General features: G+C 45.2%; 1 protein-coding gene across 1 annotated transcript; it reads right to left on the bottom strand.

The window, feature by feature from the left end:
- Positions 1–4,935: 4,935 nt before the first annotated feature.
- On the bottom strand, positions 4,936–10,515 carry LOC717220 (uncharacterized). The gene is given in 7 exon segments (XM_077977724.1): positions 4,936–5,863; positions 6,416–6,529; positions 6,614–6,893; positions 7,050–7,816; positions 9,164–9,224; positions 9,430–9,782; positions 10,206–10,515. Coding segments are annotated over 6 exon segments (1,866 nt in total). The 5' UTR covers positions 9,566–9,782; positions 10,206–10,515; the 3' UTR covers positions 4,936–5,355.
- Positions 10,516–26,469: the final 15,954 nt, after the last annotated feature.

The raw sequence follows: 26,469 nt of genomic DNA, 5'->3' as shown, positions 1-26,469 counted from the left end.
ACTCAGGTAGCTGATCACATAGTGTCCGTGCTGGGGATGCATCACAGTGTTAGATTTAGCTGATGTTTTTTTCAGCATTCCTCTCTTTAATCACAAGACCAATTTGCTTTTACCCTGCCAGGCCGCTATTGGAATAAAAGGGTTCATGTTCAGCTCTCCACTTATTGGTCCTCCAAAATAAAGAGAAGACTGTCACATTAGTAGATGCTACAGTGGAATGTGTTTTAATCCATGGAAATCCAGAAAGACGCCCTGGTGAGTGGGCTGCCATTCAAGGGTTGCTCCAGGGTTATCTCCAAAGTCCTACAATTTGTCACAGAATGTTGGCTAGAGGCTTGTCTTCGTTCCCATTCCTGTCATCTTTCATGGTTTAAATATATATATTTTTTAAAATTTTTATTTCATTATTATTTTATCTATCTAATTTAATTTGACAGGGTCTTGCTGTGTCACTCAGGCTGGAGTGCAGTGATGCAATCATACCTTACTACAGCCTTGAACACCTGGGCTGAAGTGATTCTCACGCATCAGCCTCTTGTTGCTGGGACTACAGGCGTGAGCCATCTGACCTGGTCCTGGTTTCATTATATTGATATCATGTTAACCTCTGAAGACTGTAATGTATTACAAGAAAGTCTTATACCATTGTGCGCTCATCTACAGGAATGGGGATGGGCAATCAATCCTCAGGAAATCCAGGGACCACAGCCCGCAGTGAAATTTTTAGGAGTGATATAGTCAGGTAAGACACATTGATTATCAGGCATAGTAATTGACAAAGTCCAACACTTTGCTAAAAATATCATTCAATTTACAAAATCTCATTTAGCTTATTATTTAAGCATAGATACCCATAACAAAGAGAGTGATGGCTATGCAAAATTATCCTGGGATAAAGGAATAATAAACTGTCCTTAGGAAACCAAGTAATGTAGTCACATGATGTTTGATGCAGTTACATATAACAGGGCTTTTATAAAGAGCTTGTGCTTGCCTAACAATAGAGTATCACACAGAAGCCATAATTCCATCTTATTTACCAGTTACTTGTTCATGAGTGATATACTTCTCTTTCCATATAAACCTGAGTTGCTTGTTAGAGTGGTTGTCAAAAATTAAATTTAACCTTTTTTTTTTTTTTTAGATGGAGTCTTGCTGTGTCTCCCAGGCTAGAGTGCACTGGCACGATCTCAGCTCACTGCAACCTCTGCTTTCCAGGTTCAAGAGATTCTCCTGCCTCAGCCTCCCAAGTCGCTGGGATCACAGGCGCCCACCACCACGCCTGGCTAATTTTGTATCTTTAGTAGAGACAGGGTTTCACCATATTGGCCAGGCTGGTCTCGAACTCCTGACCTTGTGATCCTCCCGCTTTGGCCTTTTAGATCATTTGCCCATTGGATATGTCCTACCACGGTCAAAGTAATACAAGAAAGGTATATACAAAGACCAGATGTGGTGGCTCACGCCAGTAATCCCAACACTTCATGAAACCCAGATGGGTGGATCACTTGAGGTCAGGAGTTCGAGACCAGCCTGGCCAACATGGTGAAACTCCATCTCTACTAAAAATACAAAAATTAGCCAGGCGTGGTGTTGGCCACCTGTATCTCAGCTACTTTGGAGGCTGAGGCAGGAGAATCACATGAACCTGGGAGGTGGAGGCTGCAGTGAACCGAGATCTCACCACTGCACTACAGCCTGGGCGAGAGAGCCAGACTCCGTCTCAAAAAAAAGAAAAAAATACATTAAAAATCCCTTTCAACACCACAATAAAAGTTAAATTTGGCTGTTTGAAGTGGCTCAAGCCTATAATCGTAGCACTGTGAGGCTGAGGGAGAATTGTGTGAGGCTAAAAGTTGAAGAACAGCCTGGAACCACAGTCAGATCACATCTCCACAGAAAAATTTTAAAAGCTGGCAGGACATGGTGGCTCACACCTATAATCCCAGTACTTTGGGAGGCTGATATGGTTGGATCACTTGAGGCCAGGAGTTTGAGACCATCCTGGCCAACATGGTGAAACCTCATCTCTACTAAAAATACAAAAATGAGCCAGGCATGGTGACAGGTTCCTGTAATCCCAGATACTTGGGAGGCTGAGGCAGGAGAATCGCTTGAACCTAGGAGGTGGAGACTGTAGACTCCATCTTAAAAAAAAAAAAGAAGGCCGGGCGCGGTGGCTCAAGCCTGTAATCCCAGCACTTTGGGAGGCCGAGACGGGCGGATCACGAGGTCAGGAGATCGAAACCATCCTGGCTAACACGGTGAAACCCCGTCTCTATTAAGAAATAAAAAAAACTAGCCGGGCGAGGTGGCGGGCGCCTGTAGTCCCAGCTACTCGGGAAGCTGAGGCCGGAGAATGGCGTGAACCCGGGAGGCGGAGCTTGCAGTGAGCTGAGATCCGGCCACTGCACTCCAGCCTGGGCGACAGAGCGAGACTCCGTCTCAAAAAAAAAAAAAAAAAAAGAAAAGTTACCTGGGCATGGTGGTGTATGCTTGTAGTCCTACATATGCTAGAGGTTGAGGCGAGACAATCACTTGAGTCCAAGAGTTAAGGATGCTGTGAGCTATGATCCCACCATTATACCCTGGCCTGAACAACAACCGTGTCTGGCCCAAAATCAGTAAATGTTTCCAAATAAAACATTGTGATACTGCAAAAAAAACTGGATGACAGGCTGGGCACGGTGGCTCATGCCAGTAATCCCAGTACTTTGGGAGGCTGAGACAGCTGGACTACCTGAGGTTGGGAGTTTGAGACCAGCCTGCCCAACATGGTAAAACCCCGTCTCTACTAAAAATACAAAATTAGCCAGGTGTGGTGGTGCAGGCCTATAATCCCAGCTACTCGGGAGGCTGAGGCAAGAGAATCACTTGAACCTGGGAAGTGGAGGTTGCAGTGAGCCAAGATCGTGTCATTGCACTCCAGCCTGGGCAACAAAAGCGAGAGACTCCGTCTCAAAAAAACAAAACGAAACAAAAACTGGATGATGAACTGCTGGGTCACGTTTTTCTGAGGAAAATTTAAAGTTCATTTATCTTAAAGGATTTTTCCTGTTTTATTTGACCTTGCTTCATGAAAAAGCACTTTGGGAGGCTGAGGCGGGTGGATTACCTGAGGTCAGGAGTCCGAGACCAGCCTGACCAACACGGTGAAACCCTGTCCTTACTGAAAATATAAAAATTAGCCCGGTGTGGTGGCGAGTGCCTGTAATCCCAGCTACTCAGGAGTTAAAAAAAAAAAAAAAAAAGATAAGGCAAAAATGGCTCTAGAAGTCCAGGAGCTGCCTCCTCTCACCACAAGGCCAAGTTTTTTGTTTGTTTGTTTTTTGAGACGGTGTTTCACTCTTGTTGCCCAGTCTGGAGTGCAATGGCATGACCTCGGTTCACTGCAACCTCCACTTCCTGGGTTCAAGTGATTCTTCTGCCTCAGCCCCCCAAGTAGCTGGGATTACAGGCATGTGCCACTATACCCAGCTAATTTTTGCATTTTTAGTAGAGACGTTTTTCCATGTTGGTCAGGCTGGTCTCGAACTCCTGAACTCAGGCGATCTGCCCACCTCAGCCTTCCAAAGTGCTGGGATTATAGGCATGAGCCACCGCACCTGGCCACAAGGCCAAGTCTTATGCCACTGGAAAGACACATGTCATACACCTGCAGTGTGAGACAATGCTCTTCAGTGACCATGATGGATCAAGACAAAACAAGGGCACTCTGTAACCATGTCTCAGAATAGTATAGAAGAAAACATATTTCAAATTATCAAACTGAGCAAATTTTTTTCAGTAATGTGACTCATTTGTAATTCTCATATATCTCACTGTCATGTATGGCTTTTGGTCATATTTATTACGATATTACACTCTCTTTGACAACAAGTATGGTACTGGTGGTCTTTGGCAAGATGTCACTGAGAACATTATGAGTTAACTTTTGGTACAATGAGTGAATGAAAAGTTAGAATGAAAAGAGGCCAGGCAAGGTGGCTCACACCTGTAATCCCAGCACTTTGGGAGGCTGAGGCAGGCGGATCACAAGGTCAAGAATTCGAGACCATCCTGGCTAACACAGTGAAACCCCGTCTCTACTAAAAAAAATACAAAAAAATTAGCTGGGCTGGGCGCAGTGGCTCACGCCTGTAATCCCAGCACTTTGGGAGGCCGAGGTGAGCGGATCACGAGGTCAGGAGATTGAGACCACGGTGAAACCCCGTCTCTACTAAAAATACAAACAATTAGCCGGGTGCGGTGGTGGGCGCCTGTAGTCCCAGCTACTCGGGAGGCTGAGGCAGGAGAATGGCGTGAACACGGGAGGCGGAGCTTGCAGTGAGCTGAGATGGCGCCACTGCACTCCAGCCTGGGTGACAGAGCGAGACTCCGTCTCAAAAAAAAAAAAAAAAATTAGCTGGGTGTGGTGGTGGGAGCCTGTAGTCCCAGCTACTCAGGAGGCTGAGGCAGGAGAATGGCGTGAACCCAGGAGGCAGAGCTTGCCGTGAACAAAGATCGAACCACTGCACTGCAGCCTGGGCGACAGAGCAAGACTCCATCTCAAAAAAAAAAAAAAAAGAAAGAAATGAATAGGGAGAGAGGCCCATCTGTAGGGTTGAAATCCATGTGGATTTCATCGCCACTCAGATCAGAAAATGCTTTCCCACATGGCTTACAGTCATATGGTTTTCCTCTAGTGTAAGTCCTTTTGTGAATTATACCCTCTTTGATGACAGGTATGCTACTGAGGGTTTTTGGCACAAAGTCACTCTGAAAAACCTGAGATAACTTTTAGTATTATGATCGAACAAAAAATCAGGATCAAATGTTCTAAGTATATAAGCATGAAAATTAAAATTTACATGAGGAAAAAGATGTCTGGGATTTTGTCCACTTGGTAATATTGACTCACAATGTTCGAAAAGTAATGTGGTAACATAAACTTGATCTAATGCATGATGGCACTGAGACATTTTATTATGGCTTCTCAATTAACTAAATAGAGAATAACAGCTGGGTGCAGTGGCTCATGCCTGAAATCCCAGCACTCTGGGAGGCTGAGGCAGGTGGATCACTTCAGGTCAGGAGTTCAAGACCAGTGTGGTCAATAGGGTGAGACCTCGTCTCTACTAAAAATATAAAAATTAGCCAAGCGTGGCGGTGCACACCTGTAAACCCAGGCATCTTTTTCCTCAGGAGGCTGAGGCAGGAGAATTGCCTGAACCCAGAGGTGAAGCTTGCAGTGAGCCAAGATCACGCCACTGCACTCCAGCCTGGGCAACACAGCAAGACTCCATCTCAAACAACAACAACAAATAGAGAATAACATGTTAGTAGGCAGTTGCTATAAACATTTGTTTACATTGTCTATATTTGAAGGTTCTTAGCAGATCTGAAGGCTTTCCCATATTGCTTATATTCATAGGGTTTCTCTCCAGTGTGAGTCCTTTCAAGTACTCGAAGTTGTGAGGCAGATCTGTAGACTTTCCCACATTGCTTACACTCATAGGGTTTCTCTCCAGTATGAATCTTTCTATGCATTTGAAGTTGAGTGGCAGATCTGAAGGCTTTACCACGCTGCTTACATTCGTAAGGTTTCTCTCCAGTGTGAGTCCTTTCATGATATCGAAGGCTACTGGAAGAAATGAAGGCTTTCCCACATTGCTTACATTCATAGGGTTTCTCTCCAGTGTGGGTCTTTTCATGATACTGAAATGCAGTAGAAGACATGAAGGCTTTCCCACATTGCTTACACTCATACTGTTTCTCTCCAGTGTGAGTCCTTTCGTGGTACCGAACGGAACTGAAAGAAATAAAGGCTTTTCCACATTGCTTACACTCATAGGGTTTCTCTCCAGTGTGAGTCCTTTCATGTCTACGAATGGCAGTGGAAGAAATGAAGGCTTTACCACACTGCTTACACTCATAGGGTTTCTCTCCGGTATGAATCCTTTTATGACACTGAAAGGAACCAGAAGAAGTGAAGGCTTTGCCACATTGCTTGCATTCATAGGGTTTCACTCCAGTGTGAGCCCTTTTATGTCTACGAAAGGAACCAGGCAAACCGAATGCTTTCCCACAATCCTTACATTCATATGGCTTCTCTCCAGTGTGCACCCTTTTGTGTATATGCAAAGAAGAAAAATAATTGAATGCTTTCCCACATTCCTTACATTCATAGGGTTTCTCTCCAGTGTGTGTCCTTTAATGTACTCGAAGGATCTTGGCAGATGTGAATGCTTTGTCACACTCTTTACATTCATAGGCATTCTGTCCTCTATACATCGTTGCATGTATTTGAAAGGAAGAGAAATTGTTGAATGCTTTTCCACATTCCTTATAGGGTTTCTCTCCAGTGTGTGTCTTTTCATGAATTTGAAGGTTTCTGACAGATCCAAAGGTTTTTTCACATTGTTTAGATTCATACAGTTGCTTTCCAGTGTGAGTCCTTTCATGCATTTGAAGGTGTGAGGCAGATCTGAAGGCTTTCCCACATTGCTTACACTCATAGGGTTTCTCTCCAGTGTGAGTCCTTTCATGATATCAGAAGGAAGTGGAAAAAATGAAGGCTTTACCACACTGCTTACATTCATAGGGTTTCTCTTGAGTGTGAGTCCTTTTATGCATTTGAAGGTGTGAGGCAGATCTGAAGGCTTTCCCACATTGCTTACAAGCATAGGGTTTCTCTCCAGTGTGAGTCCTTTCATGATATCGAAAGGAAGTGGAAGAAATGAAGGCTTTTCCACACTGCTTGCATTCATAGGGTTTCTCTCCAGTGTGAGTCCTTTCGTGATAGTGAAAGGAACTGGAACGATTAAAGGATTTACCACAGTGCGCTCATTCATAAGGTTTCTCTCCAGTGTGAGTTCTTTCATGTCTTAGAAATGAACTGGGAGAATCAAAGTCTTTTCCACATGTCTTACATTTATAAGGTCTCATTCTAGTGTGCATTTTCATGTGTCTTTGAAAGTTAAGATAAGATAATGCTTTCCCACACTGTTTACATTCATAGGGCTTTTTCCCAGAGTGGGTCACTTCATGTCTACAAAGATAACTGGGACACTTGAATGCTTTCCCACATTTGGTACATTCATAAGGCTTTTCCTCACTGTGAGTTCTTTCATGTATTTGAAAGGAATGGAACCATCTGAAGGCTTTTCCACATTGTTTGCATTCATATGGCTTCTCTCCAGTGTGAATTCTTTTATGTTCATAAAAGGAATTGGGACTACCAAACGCTTTCCCACATTCCTTACATTCATAAGGCTTCTCTCCAGTGTGAGTTCTTTCATGTATTTGAAGGGAATTTGAATAACTAAAGGCTTTACCACATTGTTTACATTCATATGGTTTCTCTCCAGTGTGAACTCGTTCATGTATAAGACATACTCTGAGACAAGGGCAGGCTTTCCCACAAAACTTACACTTATAAGGTCCATCTCCATTGTGCATTATCATGTGTCTTCGAATGCTTGAACGGGATATGAAGGTTTTTCCACATTCTTTACAATCATAGAGTTTTTCTCCAGTGTGAGCCTTTTCTTCCGTTTGAAAGGAGGGGTGACATCTGAAGGCTTTCTTACATTGTTGACACTTATATGGCTTCTGTCCATATTCCTGATACTCAGATGGCTTGTGTGCAGCGTCAGCTCTAATGTGCCTATTAAGGGAAGAATGACCCAGGAAGACTTCTCCACACACACTGCTTTCACATGATTTTACTCCAGGAGAAGTTTTTTTGTTCAGTGTGTCATCTGGAATCTGGCTAAAAATTTCTCCACAATGATTTTCTTCTGTATTTTCATCGACTCTCTCTCCCAGAAGACTTCTGTGAAAAATGAGAAGCACATTATTGAGGGTTTGTTTGTAAGTGATTTTATGTTTATTAACAAGGATTGCACTTGCATTTTCAACATTATCCAGGAAAGTGTAGGCTTTCTACCCTGTCTAAATTGTTGGAAGTTGACTGGACCATATGGCTACAAGATGGTCTATCTATACCTATTATTTTTTAAAAATCATATGTTTAAAAAAGAAAAACACTATATGATAATTGGTTTTTTTTTTTTTTTTTTTTTTGAGATGGAGTCTCGCTCTGTCACCCAGGCTGGAGTGCAGCGGTGTGATCTCAGCTCACTGCAAACTCTACCTCCTGCGTTCATGCCATTCTCCTGCCTCAGCCTCCCGAGTAGCTGGGACTACAGGTGCCCGCCACCACCCCTGGATAATTTTTTTTGTATTTTTTTTTTTTTGAGACAGAGTCTCGCTCTGTCGCCCAGGCTGGAGTGCAGTGGCCAGATCTCAGCTCACTGCAAGCTCCCCCTCCCGGGTTTACGCCATTCTCCTGCCTCAGCCTCCCGAGTAGCTGGGACTACAGGCGCCCGCCACCTCGCCCGGCTAGTTTTTTGTATTTTTTAGTAGAGACGGGGTTTCACTGTGTTAGCCAGGATGGTCTCAATCTCCTGACCTCGTGATCCGCCCATCTTGGCCTCCCAAAGTGCTGGGATTACAGGCTTGAGCCACGGCGCCCAGCCCGTTTTTTGTATTTTTTTAGTAGAGACGGGGTTTCACCGTGTTAGCCAGGATGGTCTCGATCTCCCCACCTTGTGAGTCGCCCACCTCGGCCTCCCAAAGTGCTGGGATTACAGGCATGAGCCATCGCACCCAGTCGAAAATTCTTAATAATATTTACATGTTTACTGTTTTACAAATACTAAACTTCTGTATCATTTTCTTGAGTCAGGGTCACCATATAGCCCAGGTTGGAGGGCAGTGGCAGTGGCATTGGCATCATCATGGTTCACAGCACCCTTGAACTCCTGGACTCAAGTGATCTTCCTGCCTCAGCCTCCTACGTGGCTGGGACTACAGGTGTATGCCACATGTATTGCTAGTTCTTTGTTTGAAATGAAGTCTCGCTATTTTGCTCAGGATCTTCTCAAACTCCAGGCCTCAAGCAATCCTCCCACCTCCAACTCCCAAACAGTTGAAATTACAGGTGTGAGCCACTGTGCCCAGCCTATGTCACATTTAAATATAAGTTTTTAGAGTGAATATTTTAAGAATAAATAAATTTAATGCTAGGCATATTTTCTTTATTTGCTTCTTCTTAACATATTCTTGCATTCTAAGATTTTCTAGAGAGACATTGCTTTGTCTTGTGAGTTTAAATCACCTTAGATTATTCCTGGGATTTTTGTACTGATCTTCAATGTTCTCGTCTTTCCATTTTTCTCCTAGAATACAGAATCAGAAAAATAGTGCTGAATTAAAATAAAATTATGAAAAAATGACTATAGATTCTATGTTCACAGGACATTAGAGCCATACCTCATTTATTCATCAAAGTATTGCCTGTCCATATTCCAAATCAAGGAACAGCATTAATGAGCTAGAAACACTTGTCTCATCCATTGGGGAACATAATACTGTCATTCTTACCTATAGAGGCCAGGTTCCTCAAGGTTTCCTGCATCACTTCTCTGTAGAGATTCTTCTGGGAAGGATCCAGCAAAGACCATTCCTCCTGGGTGAAGTTCACAGCCACATCCTCGAAAGCCACCGAGTCCTGAAACATCCCACACGTATAGAGGAGGATGGGTGAGACTGACAGCACTGGGGGTCTATACCCTCTTCCTAAGACGTTTCCATGGTGCTATGGACTCCAAACATTTATTCCATTTCTTGCTCATCTGACCCATTACTCTCTGTCTACACTTACTTTCTTCTATAAATCACTTCTGATGCTGGAACAGAATTAAGCAATAAACCAACAGCAGAATAGAAAAACATGTCTTTTCATGGAATCCAGGGAGAAAGGTGCACTGCCTGGGCTGCTCTTAATGTCTGTTTGTAGCATGGGTTTACAGCACCTGTCATAATACAGTCCTCTAAATTCACATGCAAAAAAATGTTAACATTAGCAGTCCTGAGGCTATATATCCTTCAAAATGCCTGTTCACAAAGTTTAACCATTGATGATTACCTGGAAGGGGGATTTTATTTTGATTGAAGCGCAGACAACAAAAGCAAAAAAACTGGATTTTGCAAGGGGTTCAACCAACCCAACTGATAAGAGAGTCAGAACTATCTAAATAAAAAACTCATGAATAGAAATTTTGTGGAAAACAGTACCGTGGTAGGAAAACTTACATTGTAATTGATGAAATGCTGAAGGCTGAAAGGAGACAAGGTTCAGGGATAAAACTCCAGCGCACCGGCCAGGCGCGGTGGCTCAAGCCTGTAATCCCAGCACTTTGGGAGGCCGAGACGGGCGGATCACGAGGTCAGGAGATCGAGACCATCCTGGCTAACATGGAGAAACCCCGTCTCTACTAAAAAATACAAAAAACTAGCCGGGCGTGGTGGCATGCACCTGTAATCCCAGCTACTCGTGAGGCTGGGGCTGGAGAATTGCTTGAAGCCAGGAGGCGAGGTTGCAGTGAGGGTAGATGGTGCCATTGCACTCCAGCCTGGGCAACAACAGCGAGACTTTGTCTCAAAAAAAGAAAAAAGAAAAAAGAAAAATCAAACATCTCAAATATAAACTTTGGAAAAAATGTTGAGAAATTGGAACCTCTGTGCTCTGACCAAAGGATTGCAAAATGGCTCAACCTCTATGGAAAACAGTATGGTGATGCCTGAAAAACTAGTAAAAAAATATTTTCTTCCAGCAACCCATTTCTAGGTTTATTTATATTCAATTCATATAAATTGAAAGTTGGATCTTTGAAGAGATATTTGAAAACCACTGTTCACAATAGCCAAGAGACGGATCAATTCAAATGTCCACTGATGGCTACATGGATAAAGAAAATGTGGTATGCATATACTTACAGTGGGATAGTATTTAGTCTTACAAAATAACATTCTGGGGCCGGGCGTGGTGGCTTACGCCTGTAATCTCAGCACTTTGGGAGGCCGAGGCAGGCGGATCACCTGAGGTCAGGAGTTCAAGACCAGCCTGGCCAACATGGTGAAACCCGTCTCTACTAAAAATACAAAAACATTAGCCGGGTGTGGTGGCGAGCGCCTGTAATCCCAGCTACTCAGGAGGCTGAGGCAGGAGAATCGCTTGTACCCGGGAAGCAGAGGTTGCAGTGAGCCGAGATAGTGCCATTGTACTCCAGCCTGGGCAAGAAGAGCAAAACTCCATCTCAAACAAACAAACAAACAAACAAACAAAAAAACCTTCTGTCCCATGCTACAACAAGCATGAAAATTCAGGATTCGGCCAGGTGCAGTGGCTCAGGCCTGTAATCCCAGCACTTTAGGAGGTTGAGGTGGACGGATCTCAAGGTCAGGAGTTCAAGACCAGCCTGACCAACATGGTGAAACCCCGTCTCTACTAAAAATACCAAAATTAGCCGGGCATGGTGGTATGCACTTGTAATCCCAGCTACTCAGGAGGCTGAGGCAGAAGAATCGCTTGAACCCAGGAGGCAGAGGTTGCAGTGAGCTGAGATTGTGCCATTGCACTCCTGCCTAGGTGACAGAGTGAGACTCTGTCTCAAAAAAAAAGAAAATTCAGGGTTCAGCTGGGCGCAGTGGCTCACGCCTGTAATCCCAGCACTTTGGGAGGCCGAGGCAGGGTGAATCACGAGGTCAGGAGCTCAAGACCAGCCTGGTCAAGATGGTGAAACCCCATCTCTACTAAAAATACAAAAATTAGCCGGCCATGGTGGTGGGGTGCCTGTAATCCCAGCTACTTGGGAGGCTGAGGCAGAGAACAGCTTGAACCCAGGAGGTGGAGGTTGCAGTGAGCCAAGATTGCACTACTGCACTCCAGCCTGGGCAAGAGAGTGAGACTCCATCTCAAAAAAAAGAAAAGAAAATTCAGGATTCTATACTAATTGCAAAAGGCCACTCATAAAAAAAATACAGTATTATTCATCTTAGACGAGTTATATAGATTTGTCAAACTAATTCAACAGTACATGTAAAATTCCTAAAGCTAAAAAATTTAAATATTTTTTATAATAATAAATTATTGTACCAAGTAAAAAAAAACCTAATTAATTAAAAGATAGGGAAAGTATTTGAATGACATTCCTGCAAGATACATGAAAAGGGCCAATAAACTCATGAAAAGAAGGTCAGTGGACCAGGAGTCATCAGGCACAAGGATTTATATAATGTAGTTTTCAGTGGTTATTGAGTGCTTTCCTCATATTCATAAAGTAATACATTTTTAACCTATTTCCTATTTAGAAAAAAAAAAAAAAGTGCAGCTTGCTGCCAGCATTCAATTTTACATAAGCACACTCTTTAAAGCTGAAGCAAATCTGATTGATTTTCAATGTGAAAATAAAATTTCTAAACAGAACTTGTTTCTAATCCTAATGTAATGAAAATGTATATGATGTTACATTAGGATTAGAGACAAGAGTATTCTCGAGGCACATGGAAAATGGGTTGAATATACCCAGCACTTATTGCTTTGTGGAAAAGAAATGGTAAACAATTAAAATACCGCAGCAGTTTCACATATATGGATACATGATTAATAATGATGTCCACTGGAGAGGGGAAATGAGGGAGTGTTTTGGAATGTGGGGAGGAAACCATAAATTTAAGGATTTATCATCAGCCCTAGCAAGAACTAGGCTGGGAGGATCTCAAGGACTCCTTCCTTGATCATACTGTAGTAAGGCTCCTCGGAGCCCGCTTCCTGACTAGCTTTTGTGTTTGGCCTGCAGAGCCCAGTTATAGCTAAATCCTAATAAGACAGTTTAGAGAGAATCCCCCCAAACTTGATATCTAATCAAGTTGTTTCCCTCACCTATGATAATTTATTAATATTCTCTTCCCCAACTCTTGACACCTTACCAAGCTCCTCTATGGTACCTTGCTCTTTAGATGGAATTGTCTTGTTGATGCATTCAGGTTGAGTTCAATCTCTTTCCCATATTAAATTGTACTATAACATAGAGCCAAAAAATAAGGCTTTATTCAACACATATTGCAATTGTGCTCAATAAAACCGTCCTTGAAATTTTTACCAAGTTTTCAGTGTAATCCCTCTTTACAAGGAATACAGACTTAGACTTGAGACCCTAATTCACATATCTGCAGTGCATTAGTGATAAGAAGTTCTCTTCTGGTGGGGAGGAAGATGGGTTTCCCGAGAGTACCTCCTACTCAAACATCCAAAACACCAGGTCAGACTTCTCTCCTGATGACCACTTCTTGTTGTCTCCCCATAAACTGGATGAGATTGGGGACCGCGGGTGTACCATTGCCAGAGAGGACTACAGGATAGAGTTCACCTCCCGCAGTAATGGGCCAGGATGCCTCAGAGTGCTGGCTACCAATTCATCCCCCACCCTATGTGAAGAAGATGGACCAGATATTCAATATAGAAGTTTTCTTCCATTTGGTGAATTATCTTGTCAAATCCTTTCTTTTTTTTGTTTTTAAGCATACAACAGCCAGTATTCCCAGGCATTTTCTATACATTTACTAACCAGGCCCAACCCTGCTTAGCTACAGAGAACAGATGTGTTCAGTGTGGCATGACCACACATGCTTCAGTTTCTTTCTTTTTTTTTTTTTTGAGACGGAGTCTCACTCTGTCATCCAGGCTACAGTGCAGTTGGTATGATCTCAGCTCGCTGCAACCTCTGCTTCCTGGGTTTAAGCGATTCTCCTGCCTCAGCCTCCCTAGTAGCTGGGTTCACAGGAGCCCACCACCATGCCCAGTTAATTTTTGTATTTTTAGTACAGACAGCGTTTCACCATGTTGGCCAGCCTGGTCTTGAACTCCTGACCTCAGGCAATCTGTCCGTGTGGCCTCCCAAAGTGCTGGGATTACAGGCATGAGCCACCACACCTGGCCTCTTTTTTTTTTCAAGATGGATTCGTTCTGTTGCCCAGGCTGGAATGTAATGGTGTGATCTCAGCTCACCACAACCTCCACTTCCCAGGTTCAAGCGATTCTCCTGTCTCAGCCTCCCAAGTAGCTGGGATTACAGGCATGTGCCACCATGCCTGGCTAATTTTTGTATTTTTAGTAGAGACAGGGTTTCACCATGTTGGCCAGGCTGGTCTCAAACTCCTGACCTCAAGTGATCTGCCAGTCTCTGCCTCCCAAAGTGCTGGGATTACCGGCGTGAGCCACCATGCCTGGCTATTTCAATTCCTTAATGGTATTTTTTTAAGCACAAAAGTTTTAAATTTTGATGTAGTCTAAATGACATAGTTTTTCTTTGCTGCTAGTGCTCCCAGTGTCATGTCAGAAAATATTTTCCCTAAGTCCAAGATTATGAAGATTTTTGAGTGGCACTTTCTGTAGCATCGAGAGAGGGAGATTCTCCTTTGTTCCCATGGGAGGATAAGACTGATGTAATTGAATAATTTTGCATGCTGTTATGGAAAGGAAGTGCATTATACTATGGAGGAGAAAACTATATAAATTTATGCTATAATAGCTTAATGCTATATACTATAATATCTTTATATGTGGTAGTTATATATAATGTACAAGTTACATATATTTACCAATTACCTACCATAACTAAATCACATACAATATACACATACTACAAGTGTGCATATACATAACATGTATCTATATACACATATACATGATACACTATACACGATAATGCTAGGATATACTATAATACTGTATTAAACAAACTTCCTTAAATTCTGACATAAGCTTCAGTAACATATTTGCAAAGAAAATTTATCAATATATGACAACATATAAACTTCATGATCAAGTGGGATTTAATCCAGGAAAGCAAGGTTGCTTTATCTCTGAACTTCATTCAATACACCATAATAACAGACAAACATCAAAACATCAAAAACCAAAAGAATGTCCTAATAGATGCGAAAAAGTCATATGACAAACCTCAACATCACCTCATGAATAAAAACACTCAAACTAGAAATACAAGAGAATATTCAATAAGATGACAAGAGATGCACTAAGAACAAAGCAAACCCGACCATAAGACAGGTATGAAAATGCAAAACTACTCTCATTCTTCTTAGTAAAAAACTAACTGTGTCCCTGCCCACTTCGATCTGGGGGCGTTTGGGGCCACCACCTCCCACCTTAGGTTCCCGAGGTCCACAAAATACAAACAGAAAAACAAAACTAACTGCTTGTTCCCAATTCCCACAAGACAAAGAGGTGTACTCTCATCCCTTCTGTTCACCTTGGAAGAGAGGTGCTACTAGTCCCACCAGGCCAGAAAATGCAAGCCTTCCAGATTCATAGGACATGTACATTCAGCACCCCTGACGGACACACAGACTTTTGTCACTGCACATACAGTTGTATAAACCAAGGCAGAAACACAGAAAGGCAAAAGGGCTGTGTTAGTTGGTTTTGCAATTCTATAAAATACCTGAGGCAGGATAAATCATACAGAAAAGAGGTTTATGTGGCTCATGGTTCCACAGGCTGTACAAGCAGCATGGCACTGGAATCGTCTTTCTGGTGTGGGCCTCAGGAAGTTCCTTCTTATGGTGGAAGGCAAGAGGAGCCAGGGTCACATATGCAAAAGAGGGAGCAAGGGGCAGAGGAGGTGTCATGCTCTTTTTTTTTTTTTTTCCCTCACTCTGCTGCCTAGGCTGGAGTGCAGTAGCGCAATCTAGGCTCACTGCAAGCTCCGCCTCCTGGGTTCACGCCATTCTCCTGCCTCTGCCACCCGAATAGCTGAGACTACAGGCGCCCGCCACCACACCCGGCTAATTTTTTGTATTTTTAGTAGAGACAGGGTTTCACTGTGTTAGCCAGGATGGTCTCGATCTCCTGACCTTGTGATCCACCTGTCTCTGCCTCCCAAAGTGCTGGGATTACAGGCATGAGCCACCGCACCCAGCCATGTCATGCTCTTTTAAACAATTAGCTCTCCGGCTGCTCTGCCTATGGAGTAGCCATTATTTATTCCTTTACTTTCATAACAAACTTGCTTTCACTTTATGGACTGGCTCTGAATTATTTCTGAAAAAAACAAAAGAGGGCCGGGCGCGGTGGCTCACGCCTGCAATCTCAGCACTTTGGGATGCTGAGGTGGGTGGATCACAAGGTCAGGAGATCAAGACCATCCTGACTAACTGGCCTAAAATACAAAGTATTAACAAATGAAATTGTATCATGACCTCCCACTCGCACCTTCTTCCTAACCTTGTTTTCGCCTCTCTGCAAAAAAAAAAAAAAAAAAATTCATTTTTGGGCTAACTTTGAGATGCTTACAGATCTTATACTTTGTCCCTTTTCCTTATTTCAATTCTCCTTTGGAATAAAGTCATTCCTGGCTGGGCGCGGTGGCTCACCCCTGTAATCCCAGCACTTTGGGAGGCCAAGGTGGGTAGATCACCTGAGATCAGGAGTTTGAGACCAGCCTGACCAACATGGTGAAACCTTGTCTCTACTAAAAATATAAAAATTGCCGGGCACGGTGGTGTCACGCCTGTAATCCCAGCACTTTGGGAGGCCGAGGCGGGAGGATCACGAGGTCAGGAGATCGAGACCCCTCTGGCTAACACGGTGAAACCCCGTCTCTATAAAAATACAAACAATTAGCCGGACGTGGTGGCGGGCGCCTGTAGTCCCAGCTACTCGGGAGGCTGAGGCAGGAGAATGGCATGAACCCGGGAGGCGGAGCTTGCAGTGAGCCGAGATCGCACCACTGCACTCCAGCCTGGGCAACAGAGCGATCTTTGTCTCAAAAAAAAAAAAAAAAAAAATATATATATATATATATATGTGTGTGTGTGTATATATATATATATATATATAAATTAGCAGGGCACAGGCCAGGCACAGTGGCCCACGCCTATAATCCCACCACTTTGGGAGGCTGAGGTGGGCGGATCACTTGAGGTCCGGAGATTGAGACCATCCTGGCTAACATCATAAAACCCTGTCTCCACTAAAAAAATACAAAAGTAGCCGGGTGCAGTAGCTCACGCCTGTAATCCCAGCACTTTGGGAGGCCGAGGTGGGCGGATCACAAGGTCAGGAGATCGAGACCATCCTGGCTAACACGGTGAAACCCCGTCTCTACTAAAAATACAAAAAATTAGCCGGGCGTGGTGGTGCGTGCCTGTAGTCCCAGCTACTCGGAGGCTGAGGCAGGAGAATAGCTTGAACCCGGGAGGCGGAGCTTGCAGTGAGCCAAGATCGCACCACTGCACTTCAGCCTGGGAGACAGAGCGAGACTCCGTCTCAAAAAAAAAAACAAAAAAAAAAACAAAAGTTAGCCAGGTGTGGTGGCAGGTGCCTGTAGTCCCAGATATTCAGGAGGCTGACACAGGAGAATGGCGTGAACCCGGGAGGCAGAGGTTGCAGTGAGCCGAGATCACACCACTGCACTCCAGCCTGGGTGACATAGCAAGACTTGGTCTAAAAAAAAAAGAAGGCCGGGCGCGGTGGCTCAAGCCTGTAATCCCAGCACTTTGGGAGGCCGAGGCGGGCGGATCACAAGGTCAGGAGATCGAGACCACAGTGAAACCCCGTCTCTACTAAAAATACAAAAAATTAGCCGGGCGCGGTGGCGGGCGCCTGTAGTCCCAGCTACTCAGGAGGCTGAGGCAGGAGAATGGCGGGAACCCGGGAGGCGGAGCTTGCAGTGAGCCGAGATCGCGCCACTGCACTCCAGCCTGGGCGACAGCGTGAGACTCCGTCTCAAAAAAAAAAAAAAAAAAAAGAAAAAGGAAAAAAGAACAAAAAGAAAAGTCATTCTTTACCTAAATCCACATCTGTTTCATTAAAAATATTTAGAAACAATCTTAGGACAACTAGCCTCAGAAGGGCATCGCTGACCCACTGCATCTGCCTGTGGATCCCCAGTTTTCCAGTACTCTCAGATTCTCTCAACATAAAGGGTTTGTCCCATGGTCAGTGTGAGCAGCTGGGACACTGCAGGGGAGGCTCCCCAGCAAGAAACAAGTGAGCCTTCAATGACCTTTCTTTGCGGGCTTCTGATTGACCTTAGCTTGCAGTCACTGGGCTCAGGCCTGATTCAATGAGAAAACACCCAGTGTTTGAAGAATCTAGCAAAATCCTTCAAACTCAAGTTCAGGTTTACACATGGAAAGGAAATTACAAGGCATTTGCATTTCATACCACAAAATGGAAAGCAAAAATATCTAATCCTTTCAGATAATAATACACACATTTGTGGAAGTCAATAATTCCAATTTGAAGCCATTAGAACTTTAAATTGTTTTATTTTTTATTTCATTTATTTATTTATTTATTATTATTATTTTTTTTTTTGGAGACAGAGTCTCACTCTGTTGCCAGGCTGGAGTGCAGTGGCATAATCCCGGCTCACTGCAACCTCCACCACCCGGGTTCAAGCGATTCTCCTGCCTCAGCCTCCTGAGTAGCTGAGATTACAGGCACGCGACACCACACTTGGCTAATTTTTGTATTTTTAGTAGAGACGGGGTTTCACTGTGTTGGCCAGGATGGTCTTGATCTCTTGACCTTGTGATCCACCCGCCTTGGCCTCACAAAGTGCTGGGATTACAGGTGTGAGCCACCATACCCGGCCTATTTTTTATTTTTTTGAGATGGAGTTTTGCTGTTATTGCCCAGGCTGGAGTGCAGTGGTGTGATCTTGGCTCACTGCAACCTCTGCCTTCTGGTTTCAAGCAATTCTCCCGCCTCAGCCTCCTGAGTAGTTGGGATTACAGGCGCCCACCACCACGCCTGACTAATTTTTGTATTTTTTTTAGTAGAGACGGGGTTTCACCATGTTGGCCAGGCTGGTCTCGAACTCCTGACCTCATGATCCACCCACCTCAGCCTCCCAAAGTGCTGAGTTTACAGGCGTGATCCACCGCACCCAGCCTTTAACCATATTTTTTGAATCTATTTTTTGAATCTCTATTTTTATTTTTTGAGACAGTTTCTTGCTCTGTCGCCCAGGCATGATCATGCTTCACTGCAGCCTCCACCTCTCGGCTCAAGCAATCCTTCTACTTCAGCCTCCCAAGTGACTGGGGACTACAGACACATACCATCATGTCTGGCTATTTTTTAAGCAGTTTGTCAAGATGGGGTTCCACTGTTACCCAGACTGGTCTTAAACCTCTGAGCTCAAGGGATACCCCAACCCCTTGCCCACCCACCTAGGCCTCCCAAAGTACTAGGATATAAGTGTGAAGCACCATGCCTATTTTTAAATTAATTTTTAATTTTCTTTTTTTTTTTTGAGATGGAGTTTCGCTCTTGTTGCCCAAGCTGGAGTGCAATGGCGCTATCTCAGCTCACTGTAACCTCTGCCTCCCAGGTGCAAGCAATTCCCCTGCCTCAGCCTCCTGAGTAGCTGGTATTACAGATGCACCACCACCACACTCGGCTAATTTTTGTATTTTTAGTAGAGACGGGGTTTTACCGTGTTAGCCAGGTTGGTCTCGAACTTCTGACCTCAGGTGATTGCCCGACCCGGCCTCCCAAAGTACTAGGATTACAGGCGTGAGCCACTGCGCCCGACCTAATTTTCTTACTTTTGATACAGAGTCTTACTCTGTCACCCAGACTGGAGTGCAGTGGTGTGATCACAGTTCAGTGCAACCTTGACTGCCCGGCCTCCAGGGAAATAATAAAATATCATTATTAATATTTTACTTGAGAGAGAGTCTCACTCTGTCGCCCAGGCTGGAGTGCAGTGGCGTGATCTCAGCTCACTGCAACCTCCACCTCCTGGGTTCAAGCAATTCTCCTGCCTTAGCCTCCCAAGTAGCTGGGACTACAGGAGCACACCACCACATCTGGCTAATTTTTGTATAGAAATCTCATTATTTTTAAGTTGACAATATTACTTTATTACTATTTCCATGATAATGAAATCACCTTTGAAAAAATTATAACACTGAAAAAATTATGGCAGTGAAAGATATCTAGCCAACCGCTCCTTTTGCCTTTATCTTTCAAGCTGCCTTAATTATTCCTAGGCTTAGGCTGAGCTAACTTTGGAAGACATTTATGTTATAGTTTAAATGATAATAGCTCTTCCTTAAACACTGCCTTCCTAAAGCTAATGAAAAACCATGAGTGAGGGTGGGGGGAATAGAGTGGGAAGCGATGAAGAACCTGAATTTTGCTATGGTATAGACTGGTCCCAAGATATTTCTGCAGATAAGTGTTTTCAGGTTTTTTGCTTGTCTGACACCCATGGTTCCACTCAGGCCCACCAACCCTGCTCCTCTAGAAGCAACTCAGCACTCAGGAGGACCATTTCCCACCACCTCTTCCCCCAATCTGCTTTTGAAAAACCCCTGGCCGAGTTCAGTGGCTCACGCCTGTAATCCCAGCCCTTTGGGAGGCCGATGCAGGTCGATCACCTGAGGTCAGGAGTTCAAGACCACCTTGGCCAACACGGTGAAACCCCGAGTCTACTAAAAATATAAAAATCAGCAGGGTTTGGGGGCGGGCGCCTGTAATCCCAGCTACTTGGGAAGCTGAGGCAGGAGAATCGCTTGAATCCGGGAGGCAGAGGTTGCAGTGAGCCCAGATCGTGCCATTGCACTCCAGCCTGGGCAAAAAAAAGCAAGACTCCGTCTAAAAAAAAAAAAAAAATTGTAAGGAAAAAATATTAAAGAAAAATCCCTAACTATAAGCCTCCGGGGAGACTGATTTGAGTGCTAACTCTGTCTGTCTTCCGCGTTGTGTGGTCCATCAAGTGTCAAACACTTTCTTTACTGCAATGCCCTGGTCATTTTGCAGCACAGGCAGGAATAACCCCTGAGGCCGGTTACAACAAAGCATCTAGCACACGGCCGGGCGCAGTGACTCACGCCTGTAATCCCAGCACCTGGGGAAGCCGAAGCGGGCGGATCACCTGAGGTCAGGAGTTCAAGACCAGCCTGGCCAACATGGTGAAACCCTGTCTCTACTAAAAATACAAAAAAAATTAGCTGGGCATGGTGGCGGGCGCCTGTAATCCCAGCTACTCGGGAGGCTGAGGCAGGAGAATAGTTTGAACCTGGAAGGCAGAGGTTGTAGTGAGCCGAGATCGCGCCATTGCACTTCAGCCTGGGAGACAAGAGTGAAACTCCCTTTCAAAATAAATAAATAAATAAAGCATCTAGTACACATTGATCATGATGTGAACACAAACATGACAGCAGTTGCCAAGCTCTATGCCACAGATAACAGGGAAAACAGTTATACACTGTCACAAGTTCTCCAAGCTAGGCCAGGCGCGGTGGCTCACGCCTTTATTCCCAGCACGGGGCCTGTTTAAGTTTTAACAGGAGAAAGGGGGCACTGGGGGCCTCACAGCGCAGCTCCTCCCGCACGAACCCCATGAAAGGACACAAAGATAGATGTGTACCCGCCCCCCCCCTCCCCGCTACACCCTATTACTAAACCCTTTGTTCTGCTCTCTAATCTTTGCACATACCAGAGATTTCGTTAAGTTCTGTGAGTACCTGTTTTTCTGCACGTACCAGAGATTTTGTAAGTTCTGAGGCAAGGTCACAAGACGTGTTTAAGTAAGATAAACTCTTGCTGCCATAAACCAGTTGGGCAACCTGACGCAATATAATTAACTGCCTTTGTGTAAAACTGCTCTCCCGCCTCAAAGGTTGAACCGAAATATCAGAAATGGCGGGAACCAATCATAGTTAGCCAAATCGCCTTGTTCAAACACTAGCCAATCATATATCTGATTTGTATAATAATCCTATGACCACTTTTCTTAGACTATATAACACTGCTCGGAGCTCAGTGGGGGAACTCTCCTGCCCGTCTCCTTGCGGGCGAGCGAGTGAGAGTTCCAGGTTCGAACCTGTAATAAAGATCCTTGCTGCTTAGCTTTGACTCTGGACTTTGGTGGTCTTCTTCCGGGAATAAACGGTCTGGGCATAACACCCACACCCCAGGCGGGATTGCCTCCGTGACCCTCCCGTGACCCCCGCACAATATGGAGAGACTCGGGGCTGCGGGTGCCGAGCTGTCCAGAGAGGGCTCTGGGGCTGGGGCCGCGGTCCCCGCGCAGAGACGAGACAGGGCGCCCGGGGTTCCGGCTGTCGGCCTAGCCGCACCGGGCGGCCGACTGGACCGAAGGCCAAGCCGCGCCGGGCCCCAGACCCGGAGTCGCCGCAGGGAGGTCCGGGTCCCGGCACAGCCAGTTCCATTCGGTTCCAACCAGCCCCTGCCAACCCGCCCCATATCTCGGAACTCCCAGCTGGGGCTCACTCTCACCATTTCCTCGCTTTCAGGTAACTTCCACGTCCAGAGCAGTCACAACGCAGACCACAGAGCTACAGAAGTATGGCGATGGCAACCGGTCCCTCTCAGAGCAGGAAAAACGGGGTGCCAACCTCCCCCGGCTGGCAGAGCCAAAGACTGAGGAGAGCGGGAATACCACCCAGTTCTTCCAGCGGATAAACAGTTGGCCGGGCCCCACCCCAGCGACTCTGACTGGGTAGGGCGCCAGGCCCCGCCCCCTGCGTCCTGAGTGACAGCAGAAGTCCTGGGTGACAGGGCCACGCCCAGCAGGACCGACCGCTTCTAGCCACAGTCCAAGGTGAAGTTCCTTCTCTGCGCCGGGCTTTTTGAAAATTTGCATTTCGGCCAAACTTCCTCGTCTTAATTACTAGAAGTGGCTCTGTCAATGGTCTGTCCCTGTTTCTTCGTCCTGCACAATGTCATAAATGTGTGCAGGGAGTTCCAGACTCCAGGTTTAATAGAGGTGAAAGCAATTAAAATATTTTATTCCAAAATATATTTCTTCGGCAATTTGGAAAGGCTGCAGCTTTGCCCTTGCACAGCTGTCTTCTGGGGAGGAAATTTGCATCTATGGAGTATCTCCATTAGTGAAGCCATGCCCCCTCTCCTCTTTTCTCTTTCCCTAATCCGGGAGAAATTGAGAGTCTGACACCTTTAAAAGTCTGGAAAGCCGGGCGGGGTGGCTCACGCCTGTAATCCCAGCACTTTGGGATACCGAGGCGGGTGGATCACCTGAGGTCAGGAGTTCGAAATCAGCCTGGCCAACATGGCGAAACCCCATCTCTACTAAAAATACAAAAATTAGCCGGGCGTGGTGGCAGCTGCCTGTTATCCCAGTTACCCAGGAGGCTGAGGCAGGAGAATCGCTGGAACCCGGGAGGCAAAGGCTGCAGTGAACCGAGATTGTGCCACTGCATTCCATCCCGGGCAACAGAGCAAGACTCCGTCTCAAAAAAAAAAAAGAGGAATTTACCAAGACAGTTGTAGGTAAAAAAAAGAAAAGAAAAGAAAAGAAAAAAAGGCAGATTTATTAAGGAAAGTATGAAAGTACCTTGCAAGAAGGCAACAGGCAGAACCAGAGAAGGGAGCTGGCTGCAAAGACACAAAGGTTTGCTAGAGATTTTATAGAGTGCAACTTGGGAGCTTGCATTGTTCTGTCAGCTGAAATATTTGATAAATCGAGGTTTTTGATGGTAAACAAGAAATTTGTGAGTTATCTACATTATTTGTTTAGGAGGGCTATTTGTCCCGGGCCATAAAGAAAGTGAGACCTGGCCGGGCGCGGTGGCTCAAGCCTGTAATCCCAGCACTTTGGGAGGCCGAGACGGGCGGATCACGAGGTCAGGAGATCGAGACCATCCTGGCTAACATGGTGAAACCCCGTCTCTACTAAAAATACAAAAAACTAGCCGGGCGAGGTGGCGGGCGCCTGTAGTCCCAGCTACTCCGGAGGCTGAGCCAGGAGAATGGCGTAAACCCGGGAGGTGGAGCTTGCAGTGAGCTGAGATCCGGCCACTGCACTCCAGCCCGGGCTACAGAGCAAGACACCGTCTCAAAAAAAAAAAAAAAAGAAAAAGAAAGTGAGACCTATGGCCAGGCACAGTGGCTCATGCCTGTAATCCCAGCACTTTGGGAGACCAAGGCAGGCAGATCACCTGAGGTCAGGAGTTCAAGACCCGCTGGCCAACATGGCAAAACCCAGTCTCCACCAAAAAATACAGAAATTAGCCGGGACTGGTGGCAGGTGCCTGTAATCCCAGCTACTCTGGAGGCTGAGGCAGGAGAATTACTTGAACCTAGGAGGCGGAGGTTGCAGTGAGCGAGATGCTGAGATTGAGTCATTGCACTCCAGCCTGGGTGACAAAGTGAGATTCCATCTCAAAAAACAAAATAAATGTTTTTCTGGACTTTGAAAAACAAAAGAATTAGCAATATTTTAAACAAAAAGCTATAAAAAGATTATTTCAGTCTTCCTTAGTTCAGTCTATGTAATAAACTTCTGCTCAACATTTATGAACACATTAGTACTTGACAGGAGTCTTATAGTTTTAAAATTATTTTTATTTTTTTGTTTCTCGTCCACCTGGGTTTTTTTTTTTGTTTTTTTTTTTTTTGTTTGTTTGTTTTTTGAGACGGAGTCTCGCTCTGTCACCCAGGCTGGAGTGCAGTGGCCGGATCTCAGCTCACTGCAAGCTCCGCCTCCCGGGTTCACACCATTCTCCTGCCTCAGCCTCCCGAGTAGCTGGGACTACAGGCGCCCGCCACCTCGCCCGGCTAAGTTTTTGTATTTTTAGTAGAGACGGGGTTTCACTGTGTTACCCAGGATGGTCTCGATCTCCTGACCTCGTGATCCGCCCGTCTCGGCCTCCCAAAGTGCTGGGATTACAGGCTTGAGCCACCACGCCCGGCCTGGGTTTTTTTTAATTATTATTTTAATGCTACAATTTCTAAAGTTATCAGAAACTTGCCTACAATTTCTAAAGTTAACAGAAATAGCACCTGTTAAAGTCCTATAGCTGATTATAAAACTAACTTAAAAATAATCGAACTAGGCTGGGCGCAGTGGCTAATGCCTGTAATCCCAGTACTTTGGGAGGCTGAGGCTGGCACATCACCTGAGGTTGGCAGTTCGAGACCAGCCTGACCAACATGCAGAAACCCTGTTTCTACTAAAAATACAAAATTAACCAGGCGTGGTGGTGCATACCTATAATCCCAGCTACTCAGGAGGCTGAGGCAGGAGAATCACTTGGACCTGGGAGGCAGAAGTTGCAGTGAGCCAAGATCGCGCCATTGCACTCCAGCCTGGGTGGTGGAGCAACTCTGTCTCAAAAATAAATAAATAAATAAATAAATAATAATTAAACCGAAACCAATTGTAGATGACAAATCTTAGAACATCTATTGTTTGTTTTTTTTTGTTTGTTTGTTTGTTTTTTTTGGAGACGGAGTCTCGCTCTGCTGCCCAGGCTGGAGTGCAGTGGCCGGATCTCAGCTCACTGCAAGCTCCGCCTCCTGGGTTTACGCCATTCTCCTGCCTCAGCCTCCCCAGTAGCTGGGACTACAGGCGCCCGCCACCTCGCCTGGCTAGTTTTTTGTATTTTTTAGTAGAGACGGGGTTTCACCATGTTAGCCAGGATGGTCTCGATCTCCTGACCTCGTGATCCGCCCGTCTCGGCCTCCCAAAGTGCTGGGATTACAGGCTTGAGCCACCGCGCCTGGCCTTGTTTTGTTTTGTTTTGTTTGTTTTTGAGACAGAGTCTCACTCTGTTGCCAGTCTGGAGTGCAGTGGCACAATCTTGGCTCACTGCAACCTCAGCCTCCTGGGTTCAAGCAATTCTCCTGCCACAGCCTCCTGAGTAGTTGGGATTACGGGTATGTACCACCACACCCAGTTAATTTTTTGTATTTTTAGTAGAGACGGGGTTTCACCATTTTGGCCAGGCTGGTCTTGAACCCCTGACTTCATGATCCACCCACCTTGGCCTCCCAAAGTGCTGGGATTACAGCACTTTGAGCCACCGCACCCGGCCAAGAACATCCATTGTTAAGGTCTGGTCATTTATGTGACACACAATAATTTAACATAAAAGTTATAATTATTACTGATGTTAAACTCAATTCATTTTTTTTTTTTTTTTAGGTGGAGTCTCGCTCTATTGCCCAGGCTGGAGTGTGGTGGCACAATCTCAGCTCACTGCAACCTCCACCTCCCGGGTTCATGCAAGTCTCCTGCTTCAACCTCCCGAGTTGCTGGGACTACAGGCACATGCAGCCAAGCCTGGCTTATTTTTTTGTATGTTTAGTAGAGATGGGGTTTCACCGTGTTGCCCAGGCTGGTTTTGAACTCCTGACCTCAGGTGATCTGGCGGCCTCGGCCTCCCAAAGTGCTAGGATTACAGGCATGAGGCACCGCTCCTGGCCTGAGACTTTACTTCTCTAATAAACTTGCTTTCTCTTTACTCTAAGGACCCACCCTGAGTTCTTTCATGAGAACCAAGAACTCTCTGGAGGTCTGAATTAGAACCCCTTTCTGGTAACAGCCTCAAGATGGTATATAAGCTTTTCTGTCTTATTGTTGGGTGGGTCTTCTTACTAAAGGCAGCCCTGTATACATGTTAAATAAGTTCATATGCCTTTTCTCATATTAATCAGCTTTATGTCAATGATATTTTAGCAAATATTTTGGGGGTCAAGAGCCTATTGCCCCATTAAAGCCATCCCCTTGCCTCAGAGCAGGAGGGGAGCCCAGATGAGGCCAGGCAAGACTACAT

The sequence above is a fragment of the Macaca mulatta genome, chromosome 19, assembly GCF_049350105.2.
Source record: "Macaca mulatta isolate MMU2019108-1 chromosome 19, T2T-MMU8v2.0, whole genome shotgun sequence".
Taxonomy (NCBI): domain Eukaryota; kingdom Metazoa; phylum Chordata; class Mammalia; order Primates; family Cercopithecidae; genus Macaca; species Macaca mulatta.
Note: the sequence above shows the minus strand (reverse complement) of the source record. Positions and strands in the feature narration are given on the sequence as shown.